The 16,652-nt window shown below is 47.5% G+C and overlaps 1 protein-coding gene across 1 annotated transcript in view; it reads right to left on the reverse strand.

Annotated features, from left to right (window-relative positions):
- Window positions 1-16,652, reverse strand: part of LOC126210001 (apoptosis-stimulating of p53 protein 1-like) — a 339,336-nt gene that overhangs the window by 84,914 nt on the left and 237,770 nt on the right. Inside the window, exon 5 of the mRNA XM_049939109.1 lies at window positions 8,991-9,277. Within this exon, the coding sequence (XP_049795066.1) occupies window positions 8,991-9,277 (287 nt within the window). The remainder of the gene's footprint in view (window positions 1-8,990; window positions 9,278-16,652) is intronic.

Raw genomic sequence — 16,652 nt, forward strand, 5'->3', positions numbered from 1 at the left:
AAGATACCATTCGAGTAACCTGGGGCTGAATTACCAACACAGCTGTGGCCGCAGCGACTGCACAGTTCAATACTGAATTCCTTCAAATGTTTTCCGTTACATTGAAGCACTTCTACGTATCATAAACAAAAATCAGCACAAGGAAACAAAGCACACGATCGTGACAGTTGCGTTAGCGTCCGTAATTCTCCTCCGCAGAGCGTTTGACGACCATGAACGAAACAGAAGACGCGACCAAGCTCGCTTTTCTGGCTGGTTGTTGCTACGGAAGCACTTTTGTGAACAACCAGCTCAGCTTCTGTCTCTATGCTGTTCATTTTTGGAACACAACCTACGACTAGCTTAGAGACAGAAGTGATGACACTTTCTGCAGGACCATACCATCATTTTGCAGGACAATGCTCAAGCACGTACTGATTTGTTTAACTGATGGGGCTGCTAAGTGCTATAGCGCCTACTGCACTCCCCTGACTTAAGCCCTCGTGAGTTCTACTCTATTTCTAAACTGAAGGAAACACTCACGGCATTCGCTTCAGAACTGCTACAAATTCGTCGCGCAATAGACCGTGCCGCAAGAACTGTCAACACAACTGGCACTGCTAAGACTATACTAAAACTTCCACATCGCTGGCAACGCGTTATACACAATGCTGGTGACTACTTTGAAGGTCAGTAAACCTTTGAAACACATATCTATATTGTGCGAGCTGTAAATAAATAGTTGCCACTATTAAAGTTCCAACCCTCATTTTCATACAAATAGTAATGACGTATTGTGAGACCCATGCACACTGTTGAAATTACAACTCGAATGTTGTATGCTACTATGAAGTTGCAAACTTTTAAAAAGATTGTGACAGGAAAAGAAAGTTTTTGAAGGAATGTACACCTTGAATGGAGACTGTCCCGTGAAAGCTGACAGGTCTTTAACTGTAATGTAAGGCCCTGCGATGTAAGACGAAATACATGCATCAACGAACATTTCAAACACACCCACACAGGTTGAGCTTTTGATCCAGAAACTGCTTTTCTTTCTTCTGTTGTTTGTTTGTCGCAGAACCGGAGGTGCATCAGAATACCATGTGATCTTCAGAAGCTCATTGTGGCTTGAAATAAGGGTAACTCACGCTCATCTGATCGAAATTGGCTCGAAGGTTTCCCACGTGCCTTGAGTAAACCAGCTGTTATTAGTAGCACATAGATGCTTATAGTTCTGTAGAGTCAAGTTCAATCCAGCGTTCAAGATGTGTGTAGAATTTGTCTTCGGCATGGTTGTTATTATTATGCATTACTATTACACTCTGCATGTGATTGGTGATAAAATGGCCTAGTCAATCTGCCCTTGTCTGTATTTGTGGTCTAAGGTGACATGGATTCATTCAGTTTCACGTATTGTACTCGTGGAAGCCTCTTTGCACGCATGAGGTGGTACTATGTCGTCAGTTATCTGTCCACCTATATCATAATCATAACCACCACCACCACCACCACATTCATTTACATCCATCTCATCTCCGACCTGTGTATCATCCTGCCACGTCTGCATCAGCATCACTCTCATTCCTCTTTCCAAAAACTAATTTCCTGCTAAAACCTGCGCTAGCCGGTAAGTCCCTTTCAAAGCCTTTATCACGATCTATGATGATTCAAATATAGTATCATACCTTAGTTCAGCAAACCGCAATTCCCAACTGTGAATCTGTTCGAACCATGCACGTGTATGTATTTTCTAAGAGATGGTTACAACAATGGACATAAAAATTTTGGTTGAGAAGGTTCAGTGTTGCCGAGTTCTCATTTTCGTGAGAAAATTGAAAACCACATTATTGTGTGCGTGGGGTATTTTTCTGATCCCACTGAAAAGAAGATCGAATTATTGTACTACGAACTGTGATAGAACCATAAATATTTTGCTCGGTAAAAATAAAACGTCCAGAAGAAGCCTGTTTGGAGGATGACAACCCTATGTCCAACTTACAACTGTTTGTAATTACAAGAGCCTTGGGGTGTTTTTAGAGACCCCAAACATCAAGTAAGTGTTAAGAAACAAGGTTGAAGCAGTTGTTGCAACATTTACGTTAGACACACTGATCAAGATATGGGAAGAACTCGCCTATCGACTGTGTGTGTGCTGTGGGACAAACGGTGTTCACATGGAACACTTAAGAAAGACTGAGTTGCTCTTTCATTCGATGTAGCATTTAAAATAAAGTTGAATGTAATAAATGCTACTGATAAGGGAACCTCCCCATCGCACCCCCCCCCCCCCCCCCCTCAGATTTAGTTATAAGTTGGCACAGTGGACAGGCCATGAAAAACTGAACACAGATATCGAGAAAACAGGAAGAAGTTGTGTGGAACTATGAAAAAAAGAAGCAAAATATACAAACTGAGTAGCCCATGCGCAGGATAGGCAACATCAAGGACAGTGCGAGCTCAGGAGCACCGTGGTCCCGTGGTTAGCGTGAGCAGTTGCGGAACGAGAGGTGCTTGGTTCAAGTCTTCCCTCGCGTGAGAAGTTAAATTTTATATATAATCAACTTCGCTCTCCAAAATTCCACGACATGATCAGATTTGCTTGGACATATGCAGGATTTGACGGTCTACACACGGAAAAATTTGAAAACGTTAAAAACATGTTTTGACAGAGCACAGGGAAAACTGTGCGACTGTGAAACTGTTGCATTCGTTTGTTGCAGTTTATGTGACAAACTCTTATGTTTTCATAAGTGTTTTGGGAGTGATTATCACATCCACAAGTAAACCTAAATCGGGCAAGGTAGAAGAATCTTTTTACCCATTCGCCAAGTGTACAAGTTAGGTGGGTCGACAACATATTCCTGTCATGTGACGCACATGCCGTCACCAGTGTCGTATAGAATATATCAGACGTGTTTTCCTGTGGAGGAATCGATTGACCTATGACCTTACGATCAAATTTTTTCGGTTCCCATTGAAGAGGCACGTCCTTTCGTCTAATAATCGCAAAGTTTTGCGGTGCGGTCGCAAAACAAAGACACTAAACCTATTACAGTGAAAAGAGACGTCAATGAACGAATGGACAGATCATAACTTTGCGAAAATAAAGAAAATAAACTATTCACTCGAGGGAAGATTTGAACCAACGACCTCTCATTCCGCAGTTGCTCACGCTAACCACGAGACCACGGCGCGCCTGAGATCATACTATGCTTGATGTTGCCTATGTTGCGCATGGACTACTCAGTTTGTATATTTTGCTTATTTTTTTCATAGTTCCACGCAACTTCTTCCTGTTTTCTCGATTGATCTGTGTTCAGTTTTTCAAGGCCTATCCACTGTGCCAACTTATACCTAAATCTGACGGGGGTGCGATGGGGAGGTTCCCTTGTAAGCCTTAAAAAACCAGATACTGTATTCATTTTGAAACACCCAGTATGACAGCAAACGCTGAGGAATACATAGCACAGTGTTGGTTTCCGTGTTAAACGTACAGTGAACAGAGAGCCAAAAATGTACTTTAGGCGACGGCCCGGCAAATTTTAATAACTGTGGCTACTGATAAGGAAGCCGGCACAAGGTGTAAGGGTTTCGGTTTTTGTGGAAAAGCGCCGAGTTGACGCGTCACGGTTTCCCCACTGTGTAGGCGGAAGCGTGGCGCCGGAGGAGGAGGCGGAGGTCCCAGTAATGAGGTGCGGGGGTCAAGGGTCGCCCTGGGCTGGCGGCGGAGGCAGGCACAAGCGAGGCGGTCCAGTCTGCGGCGCACAGCACGGGCGTGCACAGCCAGAAGCAAAGCAGCCGTCAGCCGCCTCAGGTATCACAACGAAACAACGGAGCTGGTCACACACACATTTAGGGCGATTGCTGTGATCGACCTGAAGTGCAAAACTATAATCCTGCATCAGCCACAACCTTTTTATTTCATCGGCGGTTAAATCATCAGGGCACTGCTATTCACTGGCAAGAATCGGCGATCTGTTGCAGCAGCGAGGCTATGCTGAGTCTTGCATGTGGAAGAAGAATAGTTACTGCACTACAATCCAGTGCAGAATATCTTATATTCACTTTATGACTGTACGACAGTTGGTTTCTGACGAAGTCACATTTTCGGTACGACGGTCGAAAATTGCATGGATCTTAGCTCGACAGAAGGATTTTAGAATTTGATCCAGGTCACTTCTGCTATCTGATTAGTCTTTTTTGCACGGTGATATTGAGTATGTAGATCCGTAATTTATAGTGCTCAAAAAAATTAGAGGATCACCTCTTACAAACCCCGTTATTGTCTCCCATTTACACTATTCTCTCCCATTTACACATATAATTTTGGAATTTGGTGCAAGGGTGCCCATAACCAAAGTCTGTAATGGTACGAGTGCGTAGCGTCCTGTGATTTCACTCTCCGGCCCGGCGACGCTTCGAAGGACAAGGTGTTGACACATCCGAAAATAAGGTCAGAGATGAGAAGTTCATCTGAAGTGTAATGTCGGTTAATGGTGTCACACTGGCATCAAATTTCACCACAACTGTGCCCGACGCCACACGATGCGAAGGTTGTCACATCCTCTCTTGTCCCCCATTTCATTTCACCCCTTCTTTCGACGTCTCTGCGATGGACGTCATAACTGCGACACACGGCGTTACTATCACTCGGTTTTCTTATGGCTGGGCGAGGAAACATTTCAGACACACCACCACTCACAATCGAGACGAAAAGGCCTCAGGGGGTGGCATAAAGGGCGTCAATTCCCTTGCCGAAAACGACAACTCGCAGTGAGGTAAGCTACAGGGCGACGATCTTGAAAAATTTGGCCACTTCTGCTGTCACTTGGGCGTTTCACCCCTACTCTAAGGACATCTCGTCCCTCTGGACTGTAATGTCACAGCAATTTTTCTGTGTCAGAGGGTGGAACCACTCGAAATCTGATCGTGATCCGAAGCAGTAAAGTGTTCGTATGCGTTTTCATCTCTCCTTTTTCGCGCACTCTTATGATGTGAGGACGGGAGGATTCGACACTGACACGTTTGTGAATCAAATGGCAAAGTGGCCGTCTGAGGCCACGCAGTTTGGCAACATCCTAGGTGCCACCCGGGTACCTTTGAGCGCTTTAAAAATATACCTATCTGAAAAATTGACACCAGTTCAGCCAAGCGGCTGCTCTACCACCTGACGGCTAGGCAGCCCGTTCGACACCCGTTTGCGTATCTTCAGGCGCTAGAGCAGCCGCCGGACTGAATTGGTGTCAATGTTTCTGTCTCGTACGTTTGCAACATGATCAACAAAGGTGCAAGGTCGGCGCGAAGGGTGTTGCCCAACTTGGTGGTCTTAGAGGGTTCAAATGGCTTTGAGCACTGTGGGACCTCTGAGGTCATCAGTCCCCTAGAATTTAGAACTACTTAAACCTAACTAACCTAAGGACATCACACACATCCATGCCCGAGGCAGGATTCGAACCTGCGACGGTAGCGGTCGCACGGTTCCTGACTGTAGCGCCTAGAACCGCTCGGCCACTTCGGCCGGCGGTCTTAGAGAGACACATTTTATTGACAGACGCGTAAGTGCCGAAACCTCCCGTGATCATGCCACGAGATAGAGCGCGAAAAAAGGATGGATAAAAAAGCACGAAAACACTTCTTCCGAGCACGACAAACTTTCGTCGAATGGTTTTAAACGGTCCCTGGTGGTTCCATCCTGTACGGCACAGCAAAAACTGCTGTCACAGTACACTTCAAAGGGGGCGAGATCACTTTCGCTGGGGTTGCAGCCACGCGTTGTCCTTAGAGTAGGATTGAAATGCACGGGTGATAGCAGCAGTGGCCAAATTTGTCAAGAACTTCGTACTGTAGCTCACCGCATTGCGAGATATCGTTTTCGGTCTCGAAATGTGCGGCAATGAACAGCAACTCAGCTGTTGCAGCTCTGTGGTTTCACCGAGGCCGTTAATGCCCCCCCCCCCCCCCCTCCTTCTCCTCCGAGGCCTTTTCGCGTTGATTACAAGCACTCCCATTACGAAATCCACTTGATTTCAATGCTGGGGGCCGTGGTTTGACCTTCAGTACAGATGCGTCAAAGGAAAGACTGAAATGAGGGTAAAGGGGACTTTGATAACGTACGCATCGTAAGACACATCCACGGTGGCGTCGGGCAGAATTGTGGTGAAATTTGGTATCAGTGTGGTATCATTACCTTAAATCCCACATGAACTGAACTGTCGACTTTCTTCGCACGTATCATCGCTTTGCTGTTTAAAGCGTCGCCAAACGCGACGGTGACGTCGTAGGGCTTCAACTTGTGCACCATCACAGAGGAATGTTGTGGACACCTTTTAGCCAAATTTCAAATTTATGCGTTGAAATGGGTGCCAATTATGGGGTTTCGAAAAAGTGATCCTTTAATACTGTTGCGCCGTGTATTTGTTCTTTTGTTCCAGGAAAAGCAAGGGATCGTACAAACATACCGCCGTTTGAGTCTCGTACAGATTCCCGTATGGAGGACATAGTGATAGACATCCCTGGGGTTGTGAAGCAGTTGAATGGGTTGAAAATAAATAAATCGCCAGGTCCTGATGGGATTCCACTTCGGCTTTACAGAGAGTACTCTACTGCATTGGCTCCTTACTTAGCTTGCATTTATCGCGAATCTCTTGTCCAGTCCCGAGCGACTGGAAAAAAGCGCAGGTGACGCCTGTATATAAGAAGGGTAGAAGGATGGATCCTCATAATTACGGACCAATATCCTTAACATCGGTCTGTTGCAGGATTCTCGAACATATTCTCAGTTCGAATATAATGAATTTCCTTGAGACAGAAAAGTTGCTGTCGATGCATCAGCACGGCTTTAGAAAGCATCGCTCCTGCGAAACGTAACTCGCCCTATTTTCACATGATATCTTGCGAACCATGGATGAAGCGTATCAGACGGATGTCATATTCCTTGACTTCCGGATAGCGTTTGACTCGGTGCCCCACTGCAGACTCCTAACTAAGGTACGAGCATATGGGATTGGTTCCCAAGTATGTGACTCGAAGACTTTTTAAGTAATAGAACCCAGTACGTTGTCCCCGATGGTGAGTGTTCATCGGAGGTGAGGGTATCATCTGGAGTGCCCCAGGGAAGTGTGGTAGGTCCACTGTTGTTTTCTATCTACATAAATGATCTTTTGGATAAGGTGGATAGCAATATGCGGCTGTTTGCTGATGATGCTGTGGTGTATGGGAAGGTGTCGTCGTTGAGTGACTGTAGGAGGATACAAGATGACTTGGACAGGATTTGTGATGTTGTAAAGAATGGCAGCTAACTCTAAATATAGATAAATGTAAATTAATGCAGATGAATACGAAAAAGAATCCCGTAATGTTTGAATACTCCATTAGTAGTGTAGCGCTTGACACAGTCACGTCGATTAAATATTTGGGCGTTAGATTGCAGACCGATATGAAGTGGGACGAGCATGTAATGGCAGTTGTGGGGAAGGAGGATAGTCGTCTTCGGTTCATTGGTAGAATTTTGGGAAGATGTGGTTCATCTGTAAAGGAGACCGCTCATAAAACACTAACACGACCTATTCTTGAGTACTGCTCGAGCGTTTGGGATCCCTATCAGGTCGGATTGAGGGAGGACATAGAAGCAATTCAGAGGCGTGCTGGTAGATTTGTTACTGGTAGCTTTGATCATCAAGCGAGTGTTACGGAAATGCTTCAGGAACTCGGGTGGGAGTCTCCGGAGGAAAGGAGGCTTTCTTTTCGTGAATCGCTACTGAGGAAATTTAGAGAACCAGCATTTGAGGCTGACTGCAGTACCTTTTTACTGCCGCCAACTTACATTTCGCGGGAAAACCACAAAGATAAGATAAGAGAGATTAGGGCTCGTACAGAGGCATATAGGCAGTCATTTTTCCCTCGTTCTGTTTGGGAGTAGAACAGGGAGAGAAGATGCTAGTTGTGGTACGAGGTACCCTCCGCCACGCACCGTGTGGTAGAGTGCGGAGTATGCATGTAGATGTAGAAGAAGAAAAAGGTGGTGGTGGTGGTGGTGGTGGTGGTTGTTGTTGTTGTGGAGCGCTCAACATCGTGGTCGTCAGCGCCCTTACAATTCCCCAGTCTTTGCATTTGCAAGCTCACCACATCCCGAAATGATGATGAGGTGAGGACGACACGAACACCCAGTCCCCGGGTGGAAAAATCCGTGACCTGGTAGGGAATCTAACCTAGGACCTCGTAATCCAGAGGCAGCAACGCTAGCCATTAGACGACGAGCTGCGGACTGAAAACGACGACGACGAGAAAAGGAAAGAGGGACAACATGCTGGTTCGTTGGGGACAGCTGGTATGGAGAGGCGAGAACTGGAAAGCTAGTAAAGAAAGGAAAAACTTGCATAGGTGAATGAGCTGGGGGAAAATATGGGAGGAGAAAAAATATGCTGGTGATCATGACGACGTTCGTGATCATGACGACGTTCGTGATCATGACGACGTTCGTGATCATGACGACGTTCGTGATCATGACGACGTTCGTGATCATGACGACGTTCGTGATCATGACGACGTTCGTGATCATGACGACGTTCGTGATCATGACGACGTTCGTGATCATGACGACGTTCGTGATCATGACGACGTTCGTGATCATGACGACGTTCGTGATCATGACGACGTTCGTGATCATGACGACGTTCGTGATCATGACGACGATCGTGATCATGACGACGATCGTGATCATGACGACGATCGTGATCATGACGACGATCGTGATCATGACGACGATCGTGATCATGACGACGATCGTGATCATGACGACGATCATGATCATGACGACGATCATGACGACGATCATGATCATGATGATGTAATTGTCGACATGGCCAGTTATGCTGATTGCACATCTTTAAAGCATCAGATCAAAATACCTGATTTGAAAGTAGTTTTCCTGCCCGTCTGCTCTGCATTGTAGACAGTTCCAAGAAACGCTCTTTAGTACACTCGCTTCCGACTCAACACTCACGAGCACTCACCTGTGCTGTTGCTGCTGCTGGATCGCCTGCTGCTTGTTGTTGGCGTTGTTGTTGAGGATGCTGCTGGAGTTGTTGTTGTTGGCGCTGTTGTTGATGTTGTTGTTGTTGGTGTGGTTGTTGGTGGTGGTGGAGGTGTGCTGCTGGTTGAGGAGGCGTTTGCGGTGCAGGCGGCCCTGCAGCTCCGAGATGCGGCGGTCCACCGACGCCGCCTCAGCCTGCCGCTGGCTCAGCGCCTCGCGCTGCTGCGAGATGCACAGCCGCTGCTGCTCGTTCAGCTTGTTCCGGTACTGCACAGCGGAACACGCACTCAGTGGGCAGCAGAGCAGGGGTCTAAAGTGGGTGTATTAGGGGCGTCACGGCCAACTGACAGCCGTGTATGAATGGATTATGGGGTTTCAAGGGACCAAACTACAACCATCATACTGGATACGAAGTGTGTGAGGAAAGTAATGAGACTGACAGCCCTGCGAACGATCTGGTAAAGCTGTTTTACTCTACTTGTGATCACTCCTTCCAAATGCTCAGAGTTTCAGCTCGGCACGGCCGTCACGTGAGTTTTGAGCGCGCCATCACTGAAGCTGTGCTTTTGTTTACGAAAATGTTTCACAAGAATTTAGAGCAACGTTATGCAATCAAGTTTTGCGTTGAACTTGGGGAATCCGCATGTGTGACCTGTGAAAACTTGGAACAGGTGTACGGGAAACATTCCTTATCGAGAGCACGAGTTTTTCTATGGCACTCAGCATTTATGAAAGGCCGGGAACACGTTGAAAATGAACCTCGGCTCGGTGAGACCTTCAGCTTCAAAAAACGACGAAAACGTAGAGCGTGTGCGCGTCTCTTGTGAGATCAGGTCGATGTTTAACCATAAGGATGATAGATAACTTGTTAAGCACTTTCGACGTACATCTAATTTTGACCGAAGTGTTGCACACGCGAAAAGTTTGTGCCAAAATGGCGCCAAGAAACCTCACAACTGAGCAGAGGGACAATCGAAGAAACGTGTGCGTCGATCTCCTTGTGAGTATTGCCAATGACCACGAATGGTGCAGCAGTGTGATCACAGGTGATGAATCTTGGATTTTTGAGTACGGTCCTGAGACAAAGAGGCAAAGTGAGGGGTAGTACAGTGAGGCAGCTGCTCGACCGAAAAAAAGCTCGAATGAGCAAATCAAAGATCAAAACAATGCCGATTTACATTTTTGGCTGCAGTGGCACCGTGGATAAAGAACTTGTTCCTCCAGAAAAAATGTCAACCAACTGGTTTACGAAGATGTCCGTGAAAGGCTCAGGAAAAGAGTGAATCGAGTGAGACCAGAAATTGCAGACAAGCGAATGCTGCCTCATGACAACGACCATGCCACCCTTTTACTTCCTTCGCGGATTTATTTTTCCGTAGCCCCCTTTTCACCTGATCTGAGTCCTTGTGACTTTTTCCTTATCCCAAAATTGAAAAATGTTTTAGAGGGACGTCATTTTGGGGCTCTGGAGAACACTAAAACAAATGTGATCGACACGTTAAAAGTACTACCAGTAGAAGTCTTTCAGCGCTGTTACCAAGACTGGGAACAACGACTCCGCCTGTGTATAGCTACGGAAGGGAACTTCTATGAAGAGAACAACATCATTGTTTGAAGAAAAAATTTTTTTTGTGGATAAAAACCTCATTACTTTTCTCGGGCACATCGTATATTGGAAACGTGCGCAAAAAATCATTCGGTTTTAAACCACAAGGGAGAGGGTGGAGGCTAAAAGAAAACTGTCATACGACACCCAAAAAAGGTGTTAAAATTTGCTGTCGAGACAGCGGACGAAAGATTACAGGAAAGGGCAGAAGCAACCGACTTGACACCCCACCCACTGTACGACGTCGACAATTCAGCTATGTGATAAGTGTGTCGTGAATATTTTAAAAATTCAGAGTAGAATTGCAACCGAGTACGTTTGTTAGGGGTCAAACCAGCCTTCCGTTATGGGGCAACTTGGTTCGCCGCCAGTACGTCACCCCAGTGGATGCAAGGCAGTGACTCGACCATTCGTGAGGCTCACTGTCTAACAGCAATGGAGGATAACTTCAATAGAACGTGGGTGACCCCCAGTAGGAGCCCCACAGCTACAACAGGGTAGGGCAGCTTGTCCAGGACGCACACAAAAATATGGAAGCACCGGAAATACATTACCACGCCTAATACGGCATAGGAAAAACTTTCGCATTCAAAACGGGTTATAGTCGTCCCACAATGGAGGAATACGAGTCCTGTATCCTTTCAAGGGAAGCTTGTCCATTTCTTCCTGCAAAACAGTGGTAACGATGATGGAGGTGGGTAGCGACCACGTAACCACCTCTCGAAAGCAGATCACAAACGCTCAGTAATATTGAGATATTGAGGTTTGGTGACTGGTGGACAGGGGAGACATGACAGTTCATTCTCGTGCTCACAGAACCAGTCTTGGACGAGGAGGAGATTTGTGTTTAACGTTCCGTCGACAACGAGGTCGTTAGAGACGGAGAAAAGGCTCGGATTAGGGGAAGAATGGGAAGGAAATCGGCCGTGAAAACTATCCCGGCGTTTGCCTGACGTGATTTAGGGAGATCACGGAAAATCTGAATCAGTATCGCCGGACGCGGGTCTCAACCGTCGTCCTCCCGAATGCGCGGTCTTAGACGACTCTAGATTTGAACTCGGGACCGAGTTGGTGTGTCGATCCGACACACAGTTTAAATCTGCCAGGAAGTTTCGTATCAGCGCACACTCTGCTGCAGAGTGAAAATCTCATTCTGGGACTACCTCTGTCAACGTGGGCGGTGTAGCATTGGCGCACAGCGTCACCATTGGGGAAGCAGCATTGTACCATGGTATGGACATGATCTCTCAAAATGATCACGTAATCCTTGGCAGCAGTGCGACACCAGGGTAACCACGGCGTTCTTTGAATGCCACCATATGGCTGCCCAAATCATCACAATGAACCACCGCCGTGTTTACTCTTGAGATGTAAACTCGGCCACAAGTTGGAAACAGTGTGCAACAAGACTCATCCCACCAGACGACTTTCTTCTATTGCTCCATAGTTTAGGTTTTTATGCCTTCCTGTTACATGCATTTGCGTAATTGATGTGTGGTTTTGGAATTACAGCTTGCCCTCAAATTCCCTACCTGTGGATCTCCCTTCGTGTTGTCTTGGTGCTGATAGGGTCTGCGAGTGTCACATTCAGTTGTGCAGTGATTTTTGCAGTTGCCGTCCCCTTATTTTTCGTCAGTCTTGTTCATAAGCGTATGTCGCGATCACTCAACACACACTTTCGTCCGCGTTATGGATTGGCGGATGATGTTTTTCTATCATTTTTTGTATGCACTGTAAATCTCCGATGCTGTGCCTCTTGAAACGGCAAATACTTCGGCTCCCCTGGCTACCGAAGCACCCACTGTTTTTCTTTTTTTTTTGTGGTTTTAGGGCGCACAACTACTGTGGTCATTAGCGCCCAGGCTAAGTTATGAATGCACTGCGAGGCACAAGGTTAAAACAGCAACTAAAAAGGACAACACTATAAAAGGCACATTAACAGGCAAGGGATTAAGAGAAAACAGCATAATCAAATGTCCTTAGACAGGTTCGTCAAGTGGATAAATCGAAGAACGCGAGCAGCTGCTCCTGGGTCATCAGCTAAAATTTCATCCAGAGTACATGGCAGACCAAGACCAATGCGCAGTGTATTAAAATTCGGACAGGACGTTAAAATGTGGCGTACCATCAGAACGGCGCCGGCGCAGCCGTCAGCAGATGGCGGTGGCTGAACCGGCAGTGTCCAATCCGTAACCGGGCCAAAACGACCTCCTCCCGCCGAGAAGGGCGTGAAGAGGTCGTCCGACCCATGGGGTTTCAAGACCCGAAGCTTGTTTTCAGTAAGTGTAGACCAATCGGCATGCCACAGCGATAAAATGCGCTGACAAATGACCCTGCTAAATTCAGACGAAGGCACACAACAAGAAGCTGTCCGAGGCTGGAGGTCCGCAGCCTTGGCCGCGGCATCTGCAGCTTCGTTCCCAGGGATACCGACATGGCCAGGAACCCACATCAAGGTAACCGGAGAACCGTCGTCCACCAGCTGCTGAAGAGAGTGTCGTATCCGGTGAACCGGATACGGATCACTGAGGCTCTGGATGGCGCTCAGGGAATCAGAGCAGATGACATAAGCAGAATGTCGGTGGCGGCAGATGTAAAGAACAGCCTGATAGAGGGCAAACAGCTCACCTGTGAAGACCGAAAAATGGCCATGGAGCCGGTATTTGAAACTGTGTGACCCGACAATAAATGAACACCCGACACCGTCATTGGTCTTACAAGGGGAGGCCGCCAATTGTGAAATTCAGATTCGATTCATACTGCGCATAATAAAAGCTCATGGCCAGAGGTGTAATGTGGCAAAGCACCAAGATGCACTTCTCAGCCGTTGTCGAGAAACTCGACAGTTAAAAGAAACCGTTGCGGTGAAATAATCTGTACGATTAATAATTTTCCACAGCGTTGTGGCGCAGCGGTAAGCGCTCGGGTTCGTAAACCGAAGGTCTCCGGATCGAATCTCGCGCCATGCAACCTTCTTTTTAGTATTTGTTTTTTGTAATTCAAATGTGTACACACACACACACACACACACACACACACACACACACACACACACACACACACACACACACACACACATATATATATATATATATATATATATATATATATATATATATATATATATATACTCCTGGAAATTGAAATAAGAACACCGTGAATTCATTGTCCCAGGAAGGGGAAACTTTATTGACACATTCCTGGGGTCAGATACATCACATGATCACACTGACAGAACCACAGGCACATAGTCACAGGCAACAGAGCATGCACAATGTCGGCACTAGTACAGTGTATATCCACCTTTCGCAGCAATGCAGGCTGCTATTCTCCCATGGAGACGATCGTAGACATGCTGGATGTAGTCCTGTGGAACGGCTTGCCATGCCATTTCCACCTGGCGCCTCAGTTGGACCAGCGTTCGTGCTGGACGTGCAGACCGCGTGAGACGACGCTTCATCCACTCCCAAACATGCTCAATGGGGGACAGATCCGGAGATCTTGCTGGCCAGGGTAGTTGACTTACACCTTCTAGAGCACGTTGGGTGGCACGGGATACATGCGGACGTGCATTGTCCTGTTGGAACAGCAAGTTCCCTTGCCGGTCTAGGAATGGTAGAACGATGGGTTCGATGACGGTTTGGATGTACCGTGCACTATTCAGTGTCCCCTCGACGATCACCAGTGGTGTACGGCCAGTGTAGGAGATCGCTCCCCACACCATGATGCCGGGTGTTGGCCCTGTGTGCCTCGGTCGTATGCAGTCCTGATTGTGGCGCTCACCTGCACGGCGCCAAACACGCATACGACCATCATTGGCACCAAGGCAGAAGCGACTCTCATCGCTGAAGACGACACGTCTCCATTCGTCCCTCCATTCACGCCTGTCGCGACACCACTGGAGGCGGGCTGCACGATGTTGGGGCGTGAGCGGAAGACGGCCTAACGGTGTGCGGGACCGTAGCCCAGCTTCATGGAGACGGTTGCGAATGGTCCTCGCCGATACCCCAGGAGCAACAGTGTCCCTAATTTGCTGGGAAGTGGCGGTGCGGTCCCCTACGGCACTGCGTAGGATCCTACGGTCTTGGCGTGCATCCGTGCGTCGCTGCGGTCCGGTCCCAGGTCGACGGGCACGTGCACCTTCCGCCGACCACTGGCGACAACATCGATGTACTGTGGAGACCTCACGCCCCACGTGTTGAGCAATTCGGCGGTACGTCCACCCGGCCTCCCGCATGCCCACTATACGCCCTCGCTCAAAGTCCGTCAACTGCACATACGGTTCACGTCCACGCTGTCGCGGCATGCTACCAGTGTTAAAGACTGCGATGGAGCTCCGTATGCCACGGCAAACTGGCGGACACTGACGGCGGCGGTGCACAAATGCTGCGCAACTAGCGCCATTCGACGGCCAACACCGCGGTTCCTGGTGTGTCCGCTGTGCCGTGCGTGTGATCATTGCTTGTACAGCCCTCTCGCATCGTCCGGAGCAAGTATGGTGGGTCTGACACACCGGTGTCAATGTGTTCTTTTTTCCATTTCCAGGAGTATATATATATATATAATTCCCGGCAATAAGTTGCAACAATTATGCATATAATAAGTTGTTGAAAGTCGTTTGTCGTGAAAAAACTGGCGACTTCGAACATCCTTATGTTTTCCACAAACAAAGTTGTATTTCACAAATGTTATAGTCTTCATAATGTCAACCACGTATAGTTAACGGAAGACGTAGAAACGATATTCCGAAACGAATACGTATAGCGTAAGTCAAACGTTCGAATTAGAGACTTCACGAACACAAATTCGCTGTGGCAGGTATGAAATATAAACTCCGTTACTCGCTCGTTACACTTTAAGGACAGATGTTGAATGGGCCGAAACGAGCCGCCGCATAACAGCGTAGTTGCCTGCTAACTTCGAAAGAAGGTAGATGCGGTCCCTAGCGCAACTTATAACATCGTCGAAAATCAGTGCGGACGGGAGAGCTTTGGTACGCCCTGTTAAAAAAACGGAAAAATGGAGGCGGTACAATTGGAGAGCGATCCGCCTTCACCAACATGCATAAGCAATTCATTAATATATAAATATATATATATATTTGAATTACAAAAAAACTAATAATAAAAAAAATTGCATGGTGCGAGATTAGATCCGGCGACCTTCGGATTACGAACCCGAGCGCTTACCGCTGCGCCACGACGCTGTAGGAAACTATTAATCGTAGAGAGTATTTCACCGCAACGGTTTCTTTTAACTGTCGATTTTCTCGACAACGGCTGAGAAGTGCATCTTGGTGCTTTGCCATATTACACCACTGGCCATGAGCTTTTATTATGCGCAGTATGAATCGAATCTGAATTTCACAATTGGCGGCCTCCCCTTGTTAGAGCCATCTGTATAAATGAAGATCGTATTAATGAACTTCGAACGAAGTTCGACAAACCGCGAGCGGTATATCGAAGCTGGGGTAACCTCCTTTGGGAGCGAGCTGAGGTCAAGGTGAACGCGAACCTGAGCCTGGAGCCATGGTGGCGTTTGGCTCTCGCCCACTCTAAAGGTTGGAGGGAGTGAAAAATCAAGGTGCTGAAGGAGGCGACGAAAGCGAACTCCTGGGGGTAGCAGGGCAGATACATACAACCCGTATTGACGGTCGAGAGAGTCATCAAAAAAGAACGATAAGACGGGTGGTCAGGCATTGATAATAGCCGACAGGCATACCGACGAAGCAATATATCGCGCCGGTAGGTTAGTGGCAATTCACCGGCTTCAGCATGAAGACTCTCGACGGGACGTGTATAGAACGCTCCGATCGCAAGACGTGACCCGCGATGTTGTATCGAGTTGAGGCGGCGTAAGATGGACGGCCGTGTAGAGGAGTATACGAAGCTGCCATAATCCAGCTTCGAGCGGACGATCGACCGATATAGGCTACGTAGGACGGTTCGATCCGCTCCCCACGACGTACCGCTGAGAACACGGAGGACATTTAGGGAACGGGTACAACGGGCAGCCAAATAAGACACATGTGGAGAC

This window comes from Schistocerca nitens, chromosome 10, assembly GCF_023898315.1.
Source record: "Schistocerca nitens isolate TAMUIC-IGC-003100 chromosome 10, iqSchNite1.1, whole genome shotgun sequence".
In the NCBI taxonomy this organism is placed as follows: domain Eukaryota; kingdom Metazoa; phylum Arthropoda; class Insecta; order Orthoptera; family Acrididae; genus Schistocerca; species Schistocerca nitens.